General features: G+C 40.8%; 1 protein-coding gene across 1 annotated transcript; it reads left to right on the top strand.

Moving 5' to 3' along the window:
- Positions 1-416: 416 nt before the first annotated feature.
- IL10 (interleukin 10) lies at positions 417-9,903 on the top strand. The gene is made up of 6 exons (XM_077929027.1): positions 417-494; positions 976-2,940; positions 3,979-4,041; positions 5,219-5,368; positions 7,014-7,079; positions 8,247-9,903. Exons 2-6 carry the CDS (start codon positions 2,782-2,784, stop codon positions 8,337-8,339), a joined length of 531 nt encoding a protein of 176 aa, XP_077785153.1. The 5' UTR covers positions 417-494; positions 976-2,781; the 3' UTR covers positions 8,340-9,903.
- Positions 9,904-11,620: the final 1,717 nt, after the last annotated feature.

Below are 11,620 nucleotides of genomic sequence, written 5' to 3'. Positions count from 1 at the left end.
TCATGGAAGAATGGAAGAATTGCCTTACTAAATAAAACTCAGCAGTGACCAGCCAGTGGCCTCTGGAAGCTCACAAGCATGACAGCAAGGTGGTGGTCATCCCTTCTTGGTTGTCGCCAGCATCTACTATGCTAGGTGCATCTGCCTCTAGATATTACAGAGGTCCCACCTAGCTATCGCATCTCAAATCTATTGACAGATGTTGACATACTTATGCAAAAACTGTCTGCAAAGCACAATTATAGTCTCCCATTCACTTCAGGAGCACTTTGTACTCGCCTGTGGCATTTGTTCCAAACATAACATTTGAAAGGATGCCAGTAGGAGTTTCTCCTAGCCGTCCAAAGTACATATTGACAGCAGAACAGTGCTGCTTTCCCAAAGTCCTGTGATTATAATATTATAATTGTCAGTACATTTAGGATTGCAGCTTCTACTGAACTACACTGGAGCAGCTTCTAAGCAAACATACGTAGGATTGTACTGCCTGCACTGTGAGTTTGCGAGGGCCTGGAACAGAGTGTGCATTCTGAGGGGAGGGGGCTTGGAAGATGTGGCTGGGAGGGAGACAGAGTAAGGGGGACTCACAGATAATCAAGCATGCCAGTGGTTTGGGTGGGGGGAGAAGAGGACATGGCTGGAGGGGGGTGGGTCAGATGGAGACTTACAGATTCATGCGTTATGTTGCTTGCACTAACCACCTTCCCACCTGTGGTATCATTGGAAGCTGTGCCCAATGGACTGCTGTTGTTGTTACCGAATGCTAGGCTGGTTCATTATAAGACCGTGCTGATCCATTATCTTATTGTGAATAAACAGGCTGATCTAGTCTGTATAATTGAGATGGGTGGGGGATGTCCCTAACCTGACATAGTTGTGCCCACCTGGGCACTCTGGACAGCTTCAGTCCTGACCAGAGGGTTGGGGAGTGGGAGGCATTTGCCACGGTTCATAGGTGTTAATGTCCTTTACTAGGAAACCTCTCTGCATAGGAGCTGCACTGCATCTGGTGTGGGGTCATTGTCAAGGCAGGAGTCGGGAGCAGGTTAGCAATAACTCAAAGAGCATATGTGAAGTTAACTGGTGAGCACAGCAACTGTTCCCAGCAGGTCTTGCCCCAATGAGGCAGATGCAAGGACAGAAGGTCCCCTCTTTCCCTCTGCTCTCTAAGACTCCTTCGCCTTCAGGTCCTTCCCAAGCAATCTAAGGCTCCTTCGACTTGTCTTTCTTTGTCCAGGGAGGAGGGGAGCTGGTCACAGCAAGTGGGGGGGCACTCACTGGCTTCTTCAGCAGCCACCGCCAATCTACCTCTTGGCCTACCTCCTCTTCAGCTTCCACTCTAATTCTGACTCTGGATGGCTCTCTGCCACAGCCTCTTCCTGCTCACCAAACCCTGTTACCTCTTCAGCTTTCAGCACCTCCTCCCCTGACCACTCATTGTTGTCCCATCACCAATTCCTTGGTCTGAGCCTTCTTCCCTTGGGGGTTCCCCAGCTGGTGCCTCCCACTACTCGTCTGCATTCAGCCAGTCCATGAATACTCTTGGTGTACCACCTACCTTTCTGCTCAACAGCCTCCCTTACTGAGCTGGTCTCCAGACTGCCTCCAGTGTGGTTTTGGAAGAACCACCCAGCTCTCTTGTCCTGGGTGACTTCAGTGTGTGTGCTGTGAATGCCTCGAGGCCAGCCCAAGATTTCATGGCCTCCATGGCAGCCATGGGACTGTCTCATGCAATATGGTTATCTGGCCAATGCACAGAGCAGGTGTACCCTTGATCTTGTCCTTGCTCTCAGTAGAGAGAGAGGTGGTCTGGATAGAGTGGAGTGCCTTACCATGTTGTTGTGGTGAGACCACTTCCAGGTGAAGTTTGGACTTTTGGTGGCAGTCTTACCTTGTAGCAGTGGGGCACCAATTCAGATGGTCCACCCCCAGAGACCAGTGGGACCTCGTAGGTTCCTCAGTGTTGAACAGGGATAGTCTGGTCATAGTGAAAACAGCCTAGAGCAGAACTATGCAGTGCTCAACAATACAGAAAAAAACACACATATATATTTAGAAAAGTGCAAAAATTTAAAAGTGTCACGAATAATTTTTGCAGTTGAAATAGGTGATATATTAAACCCATGGGGATTTTAGCTGCATCTCCTTAGCAAACATGAAATAAACAGGATATATTGTTTTACAATTAATCTCTTGTGTTATTTTTGTCTGGTTAATCCTTATTTGCATTGAGATATATATGGGGATTTTACATAGTTGGGGAAAACCTTTACGCTTTTCAGAGATGTGTTTTAAAAATCTGAAATTGATTTGCCTACCAGTTGTGGCAGTTTAAGAGGGAAAAAAACAATTTAATTGGGTTTTCAGAGATTTAAATAATGAAAGGTCATTTTCTCCCTTACAATAAGGACATTTACCTAAAATTTAGGAACTAAAGGAACAAAATACCATGATAAATGAGAAAAGCACCTTTTTATGTTTCCATCATACTGTAATTAACACAGCACAATCTTTCCTTTCTCCTTTCGTACATTTAAATTTACAAGAAGGAAATTATGTAAAAAGATAGAAGGAAGGGGTCTTGGCAATTCTTTTTCTATTTAAAAAAAAACTTTTTATGGGAAGAGGTTGACCTTTTGGTTAATTTGAGTACCATATCCTGCGAAATGAGGAAGGAAGCTGGATGGTATAAATTAGGAGCCAATCAAGGTGATGGGCATTCAGATCTGGCTTTTTGCCTCTTGCAAATTGAGCTGAACCACAAAGGAAATCTGTGAAGGCATGAACTCTCTCAGAGCCTTTACTCTTCTGTCCCTGGTGCTCAACCTCGAGAATGCACTGGGCCATCTCTCCGAAAGCAGCTGTAAGCGTTTTGCAGACATCCTGCCTCACAAGCTCCGAGAGTTGCGGCTCACGTTTTATGAGATTAGAGATTATTTTGTGAGTATGACGATCCTTTCTACCTCTAGCAGCTTCTATTGCATCCAGAGTTTAGGAAGAGTGGAGGGAAAAGGCTTTGCTTCTTTTTGCATAGCAATTGAAAACACTTAACATAGCTTACTGTGCTATTTGTTTTTCCATGTTTTGATTTTTTTAAAACGTGTTTAAAAGCAGCTTAAAAAAATATTGTTGTATTGTTTTATTATTTTTCTGTTTGCCATCCTGGACACTTTTGGGAAGAAAGGTGAGATAGACATTTAATAAAATAAATACTTGCTGATAAGTACAAGAGATGCATTGCTTGGGACACAAACCACCCAGAAGTTCTCCTGTGCAAGCCCCAACAAAATGAATGGGATTCAGTGAATTTTTTGATGGGTTATGCCTTTCATTTCAAATGCTGTCTAATGAAATTGTGTGAACAGTTGTGACTGAAACTGACAAGAAAAACTTTTAAGGCTAACTCATTTTCTGATTTTGGGAAGGGGAAAAAGCTTGTTAGGAACCAAAATGTTTCTGAGGGGATCTGAGTAACATTTATGTTATTCTATTTTACCATGAATGTCCAGATATTTGGAGAAAGTTGATATGCATGTGTGAAGGACAACAATAACAGATGAAATGTACGAATAGCTGAAACTCTATATCCATTGCCCCTTTTTTTAGACATGCATGAGAGAAGGCTGATGATTACTTTTAAGTGTATGTTGCTTTCACTGGTGTATTTCTGAGCTTTTAGATAGCCATACATTTGAAATCTGAATTTAATCATTCACAAAAGTTTAGGCATATACAAAGGTTAGGCATATACTATAATGTATATATATCCTGTGCAATTAAAAGCTTGCTGTAACAATATTTGTCATAGCTATTATCTACCAGTGGATGCAGTAGAGAGGGAAGACCCTCAGATAAGAAGTTGCATCAAATCTGAATGCTCACATGTAAAAGAAACTGGGCGATACTAGATGCTCTAAACACTTTGCTGATAAGTGGGGTCAAACTTATCTGAGTCTTCTTCATTGCATACTCTTACAGCAAGCCAGAGATGATGAGCTAGAGATCATGTTGTTAAAAGAGGATCTATTGGAAGATTTCAAGGTGAGATTTCAATTCTCTTCATGCTATTTGGAAATAAGTCTGTGCTGATCTATGGGGTCATGGAAAGATGTTACTTGGCAGAAATAAGCTATGAGACCAGTGTTTTAGACATCATGTCAGGCAGGAGGGTCTTTCTTATACCGTAAACCGTCCTGTGATCTTCAGATGAAGGGTTGTATAGAAACCAACAACAACAACAATTCACAATAATGTGAATCTGCCAGTGTATGTGTGTTGAGAGCTAGAAGATGCTGTTTTGAAATGCATGTTATTATATGCATTTGTGTTCTAAGTCTGTACTGTTAAAATCCTTGACTGCACCTCATCTCCCTTAACTCCCACTTTCCATTTCCACATACAGTACTTACTTGTGAGGAACTTGTAGGGGAAATTGCAACAGTGCCAACCCTATAACAGTCAGCATTATTGTATAATATTTAGGATGTTAGAAGCCTGACTAAGAAAAGCAGTATTCAGTGTACCTTTGCCTGAAAAAACAGTTCTGAACAAAATATCCCAAGAAGTCATTCCCTTTCAAAAGTGTTGAGGTTACATGGGGCTTTGTTAATGCATAGTATGATCTAATGAATAGACAATAGAAGCCAGAAATATCTACTAGGACTGGCCAAAGCCCAGCATAACTCAGGGGAGTTATTCTCTCACTTATAGCAGCACTTCTTCTGTTGATCTTAAAGAGCAGGGGAGTTCAGTTCTCTTGTCAACTAGGAGTAATCAAGCAATCAGGAGCTAACTGAGGCTTTCTCTGTGTTGTTATATTTTAGCAATAATAGGAGTTTTAATGATGTTATAGTTAATTTACATGTATCAATAATTTTTTTATTGCCATGCGCTATGATGGAGCAATGGAAAGACGTTATAGAAAATTTACTGAAATAAATAAGTTGGCAGTCTATGGAGTCACAATTTTTATTTGTATTATTATTTTATTTTTTTTGCATCAGTTTCCAAGTATGTCATGCGTGTGTTTGGGGAGGGTTTATCTTGGCTTATCAAGTAGCACAAGGAAACTCTGAAGTAAGAAAACATTGTTTACAGCAACAGACTTGACATATGTGTACATCGTAATCCATGGAACAAAAGTAATAATGAACCATCTTATTTCTGAAATGCCATATTCTTGCGCTCTTACCATTATTATTGTCTCCTCTTCCTTTAGGGGTACTTGGGCTGTCAGTCAGTGGCAGAAATGATACAGTTTTATCTGGAAGTTGTTTTGCCCAACGTAACCACTGGCAGCGCCATTCAGCGGACTGTAGACTTTCTTGGAGAGAGGCTGCTGGATCTGAGACAGACAATCAAGCGCTGTGTAAGTCGGCCCGTTTCCTTTCCTAGGCCACCTGCCATGCTCCCAATCAAACTGCAGTTTCCTGCCTCTGTGGAACTCTTCAAGAGGAGTGAAATATGGCGTCCAATGGTGCTTAGACCCTAGAAACAAATAGCATGTTCATTATGCAAAATTAGTGCTCTACAAAATGGGACTACATTCTAAAGTGCAATATATTATTTTGAAAGATAAGAGAATAGTTTCCACTTCTATTTGTAAAAAGTGTTGTGGGGACAGAAAATATAACCCAGAACATGAGTCTCCAGCTGTTTTTTGGACTACAGTTCCCATAATCCCTGAGCACTGGTCTTGCTAGCTAGGGAAGGTGGGAGACTCAAGTTTGGGAAACCCTGTATTAGAGATTTCAAAAATGTAGGCATCGCCAAGGTGCCTTCACCATTTCTTCAGGTGTCAGAGTCAGTGTTACGTATATTTTGGGCTACAAAAAAGATAAAAATGTCTCCTCCCAGGTAATCACAATTTTGTCCCAAGAAAAGCTTAATCCATAATATGTATAAATTATGCAATGTAAGCATACGATGTGCATAACTTTGCTTATTTTGCCAAATTAATTTTGTTTCTGCTATTTAAGCAAATGCAAAAAGTCATTCACAGCACGTCAGGACCTAGAAATCCAGCACAGCCTGTCCTCTAGATTTAAAGTTTCACTATGCATGACTTAACCATTTCAAACAGATCTTCACAACCTTCAGGTCTAGAAGCTAAATTAAATTCAAGATTCTTTCTGTACTCAATTCTGCACCCAGTAACAATTTCTGCACACAACTGTAGGGTGCACGTGGTCTTTGATATAACTGTATTCATTAAACACAGTGTTGTAGTTCCTTCAGGAATGAGGTTACCTTCTCTATAATGGTGACCTCATAAGCAGATTAATAAAGCACAGAGATAGAGGATTATTATGTATGGGACTGCACAAACTGACTATTTTATCATACAGCCTATGGATAAATATATAAGTTAAGTAGTGATGTCTTCTTTCATAAACCTTACGTAAAATTCTTACCTAATAGCTGCTGCTTCTACAAAGGCACAACTACAGACGACAGAGCTATTCAGTGCCACATCCTAACATTACTTTGCTGTGGTGTCCTCACTGTGTCATCTGGTCACAGTATGACTCAGAAAACAAGCACGCAAGGCCACAAGGAAACCCTCTGTGCTTAGCAGAGTTGCAAGAGGAAACTCTCCTCTCAAAGCTCTTTTCTAGGACTAAGGGGTATTCATGAACTTACTCATCAGAGTTGGGCTGGACCTTTGCCAAGTATAGAGCTGTAAGGAAAGGCATTTGCACTGAAACAAAGCAGAAGTTACCCTCTTCCCTCTCTGATTTTGCGTTCCGTGGTGCTTGGCTTTGGATTGTGGTGCACATCCCCACCAGGCCAAAGATGTATCCAGCTTGTTCCGCATTGCCTGGATGAGCATCACCAGTGGAACACATCTGTATCCCTTGCGTAGACAGCAGCTGATTGCATGGGTGGCTCTTCTTTGCACTGATGGCTCTTCCTTGCTGAATCTGGCCAATGCGCAGTAGAGCTCTTAGGATTTTCAAGGATGACCAGAAGAAAGCCACTGAATTCACGATTCTTCTGCTTCCTCTTTTCAGCATAGGTTCTTCATCTGTGAAAAGGAGAGCAAAACAATAAGGAACATCAAAGAAACCTATGAAAAGGTAGGTTCCTATATCCCATGGCTAAACACCCTTGTTTAGAGGCTTTGCACAGTACATCAAAGAGCCAAAACAATCAGTGTGTGAGAGTCATGCATCCTCTTGCCACTCTTCTGGATTAATACATACACTGTAGATTGGATCTTTCCAAATAACTCTGTGGCTTGCCTGTTTAAAAACATTTAAAACCTGAGAAGACCAGCACTGTCAAGTGGAAGTTAAGGAGAGGGAGCAAGCTCACTTCATGGTGCAGGGAATGCAACTTTGTACTTGCACCCAGGCTTTTAGGTGTTCTTCTGGGCATGCAATGTACACCCTTGGACAGGCTGCCACTGGCTACAATAAACACACACATAAACCAGTTGTAGGTGGTGCTTAATGTTTTATTTTAACACTCAATCAGCGAAGCTGAAAATGCTGTATGCTACTGTCTGGTGTGAGCATTCAGTTTCAAACAACTTTCTTTCATTTTCTGTATCACCCAAGTAATGTCCAAGTGATGCCAATGCTGTGTACTGTTACAAATGAGGACTTGCTTCCTATTACATTAAGAATGCTGTTAAAAAGTGTCCTGAAGTCCAAGTTGTAGTTTCAAAGCAGCTTCCTTCTGTGACCTACCGGTATATCCTGCACTGATCCAGTAATGTCTGTAAAGAGGAATTGTGTAGGTTGCTTGATTGAGATAGATTCTTCTTACACTAGCAATTTGTGTTAATTGTCCCAAATGATGCACTCAGAAACCTTTAAATAACAGTGATTTTTCATCTATTACTCCATTTGTCCAAGTGGCATGTTTACTTAGTCTTTTGTTTCACTGGAGACCCTCTTTTAAAAACGATTATTCTCCTTTGTTCCCTTCTTCAAGCCAGAATGGAATAAAGACAGGGAAATGAAGGCTAGGCTTCACACAATGGTGCAGAGCTGTGTTGTCACAGGGAGGGGCTGGCAGTCTTGCTCTGTCAGCCCATCGCCTTCCCAGTCCTGTTCCCCATGCTTGCCTCTCCTTCTTGCAAAGTATCACTTCCATCCTGGTCAACAGCGTTCAAAATTCTGTCACATGCCAAATCTCCAGAGTAGAATAAAGATGATGGAAAAATGCATGCATATTTATCTTGCAATAACTATTATTCCTTCAGTTTGTAATTAATTATCCCTCCTCTTCCTTTCCAGCTGCAAGGCAAAGGTATCTATAAAGCAATGGGAGAGTTTGACATTTTCATTAACTACATTGAAGAATACCTGGCAATGAAGATGAAAAAATGAAACTTTTTTTTCCACTCACGACAACTAACTTCTGTAACTGTAACTGGAATATATTTTGCAAAGGTGTTACAAGAAATCAGTATTACACAATACTATATATTTTTAACTTAAACTTATTTATTAACACAGATACCTCAGCTTTTGTCAGTGTTATACATTTTTATAAAGGAAAAGCTATAACGTAATTTATTGACCTGTTCTCCTTCTCCTTCTCCTTTTTACATAGCGTGTTTTTGTCCTTTTAGTTTTCTCTTAGCTTAGGAATGCTCCAGATTGTAGCATTCAAGGAAATGCTTTTTAGGAAGTGAGAAATTGTGAGAAGTAGACTCTAAATCTTTATTATGTTTGAGTCAGCATTTTGGATTTAAATGTGAGCACCATGATAAAGACTTCAAACAGGTTGTTAATTTCAGGAAGGGGACTGTCTGCTGTACAATATTAAGTACATCTGAGCATGTCAGTTTCCATTTCAGGTCAGATGTTAACAACTGATAGTTTGAAAGTACAGCCACCAGGCTGCTAGCTGAAACCCATCATTGGGAACACATCCCACCAGGGCTTAAAGACCCTCACCAGCTCTTGGTCCACATCCAAACACAATTCAAAGTGTTGGTGCTTACCTTTAATGCAAGGATAGCTAACCTGTAGCTTTCCATATGTTTTAGACCTACAGCATGCACAGTAATCAGAGACAATGGGATTTGGAAGCATTCGGAAGGGTACAGGTTGGCAGCCCCTATTTGCCCATGCACTGGGACCTAAATTTGGAGTATCTCTTCAAGGTGCCCCAACATTTGAGGCAAGATGGGTAGCAACTGTAAAGAAAGGTTTCTTGGTTGAGGGCACCCAAGTTACAGAGTTCTCAGCTCAGGGAGTCTAATTCATTGCCTATACTGGTTTTTTTATATTTCCAGAGATTGGGTGATTATTTTTTTTTATCTCAGGTTTTTTCATCACTGATATATTTCCCCCCCTGCTGAATTGCTTTTAATGCTGCCTTTGTTTTGTTTTTAATAATTCATTGTTTTTATTGGACTTTTCACAGTATTTTGATGGCAATGCCCTTTAGAATGTGATTATTATTATTTTTTTTAAAAAAGGAAGGATAGGGTGGGGAAGTTTGTAAATAAATAAATAGGTCAAACAAAGAAAACATGCACTGAAATATTTTAAAATTTAATATCATTGTTGTTTGCTCGTGCAAAAATAATACCTGTCTCTGCGAGCACTAGTACATGACTTCTGGTACATTTTATTGCCTGTGCTAGCAATGCATTAAATCACAATATGCTCGTGCATTTCTGTGGATCTGGGTTACAGTTGCCTTGACAAATGTGAGACTGTTACTGCCATTGATTTTGCATTTGTGTTTTTTTTAAACAGGAACTAAATGTTTTTCTTCTGCATCAGAATGATTTTTAACCTCAAAGCAGATGATTAAGCATGTTTGCTTTTTGTTATGTAAGCTTATAAGGAAATGGGAAAGCTCTTGTTTACGTCCAACACACTCTGATGTCATTAGGTACCCCATGATGAACAATAAAAATAAAGTAAAACAAAAAACAAAAAATCTCAGCTCCTGACACTTATTCATTCTTAACTTGCTGTTATATGGAAACGTTAGGAAGAATGAAACTTGGAATAAGAATATGAAAAGGTTGATTTTCCAATCTCATCTTTTGAGTCATTGTTCCTTCTGCTGGGGTTTGCTGGGATGTGATTCACTCAACTGGGCTCTCTGGCATTCCCCTTCTTTTTGCATTGCTATGTTAGCTAAGCCGTCTCCTCCTTGCTGGCTACTCCATCCCACTCAGCACCTTGAGGGTCCTCAGGTTTTTCCAGCTGTAATGTTGCTAACATCACCATGGCTTCCTGCAGTGTTGCAACTGCCACTTATGTGAGAGTTCGGTTCTGGTGGTCCACAGAGAAAGGTGGTGCTGACCTTTAAAGCCCTAAACGGCTTCAGCCCTGCATATCTGAAGGAGTGCCTCCACCCCTATCGTCAAGCCCGGACACTGAGGTCCAACGCCGAGGGCCTTCTGGCAGTTCCCTCACTGCGAGAGGTGAGGTTACAGGGAACCAGGCAGAGGGCCTTTTCAGTAGTCATGCCCACCCTGCTGCACACCCTCCCAGCAGGTGTCAAACAGCTAAACAGCTATGTAATTTTAAAAAGACATCTGAAGACAGCCCTGTTCAGAGAAGATTTTAGTGTTTGCTGTTGTGTTGTGTTTTTACTATTTTTTTGTTGGGAGCCACCCAGAGTGGCTGTGGCAACCCAGTCAGATGTGGTTTTTTCCACAAAATTGGTGGCAGCGGAAGAATAAAATAGTGGTGTACAGGTCAATAGTCCGTGAAACGACCGGGGGCTCTGTACGAATGCCACAATGGGGTTTACAGGAAACAGGTAACCAGGAAAGCTGTGCAATGCAGACAACTGAAGAGATGGTTTGCAGAATGAGAAGACACACACTAATAACCCCTGGCAACCTTAAAAGTATGGGAAGCACCAAAAACACAGGCAACATATGCAAACAGTATTAGCAAGAAGGGAAGTCTGAATCACAAGAGTTTATTGTACAAGGGAATCTCTATGTAAATAGTGGTTTATCTTTAAAATAAAGCTCTCCACCCAAACTTCCCTAAGTTTGAAAATAAACTACAATGCAGTGAAAGTCATATTCTGTTCTTATGCATGAGGAACAACAGCATCAAAAATAACCCAGAAGAAAGGAAGTATAAAGGTGAGGTATAGGTAACTTATATTATTACTGATAGCGCCTGTTGTGTGTCTGTTTTGGCTATTATTCTGAAACAAAGTTTAAAAAACAATACATAAAAAGAGCATGTTTCTGGCACCTCTTTGTCAGCATACAGAAATAGTGCACAAAGGACACATTTTAAAATGCACTGCTAACAGTTATACATGTGACTCACAGCACCTACATCAAACTAGAAACAGAGTACCAAGTTTTAACTTCCTTGCCTCGCCTTATCATTTGCTTAAATCTGTAACTTGCTCACATGAGGTTTTCTGTTGCATGTTGTTTTTTATCATCACATTTTCACATAATTTAAATTTAGTTACAGTGGTACCTCGGGTTACATACACTTCAGGTTACATACGCTTCAGGTTACAGACTCCGCTAACCCAGAAATAGTAACTTGGGTTAAGAACTTTGCTTCAAGATGAGAACAGAAATTGCATGGCGGTGGCATGGCAGCAGCGGGAGGCCCCATTAGCTAAAGTGGTTCTTCAGGTTAAGAACAGTTTCAGGTTAAGA

The sequence above is a fragment of the Podarcis muralis genome, chromosome 5 (assembly GCF_964188315.1).
Source record: "Podarcis muralis chromosome 5, rPodMur119.hap1.1, whole genome shotgun sequence".
Classification (NCBI taxonomy): Eukaryota; Metazoa; Chordata; class Lepidosauria; order Squamata; family Lacertidae; genus Podarcis; species Podarcis muralis.
Note: the sequence above shows the minus strand (reverse complement) of the source record. Positions and strands in the feature narration are given on the sequence as shown.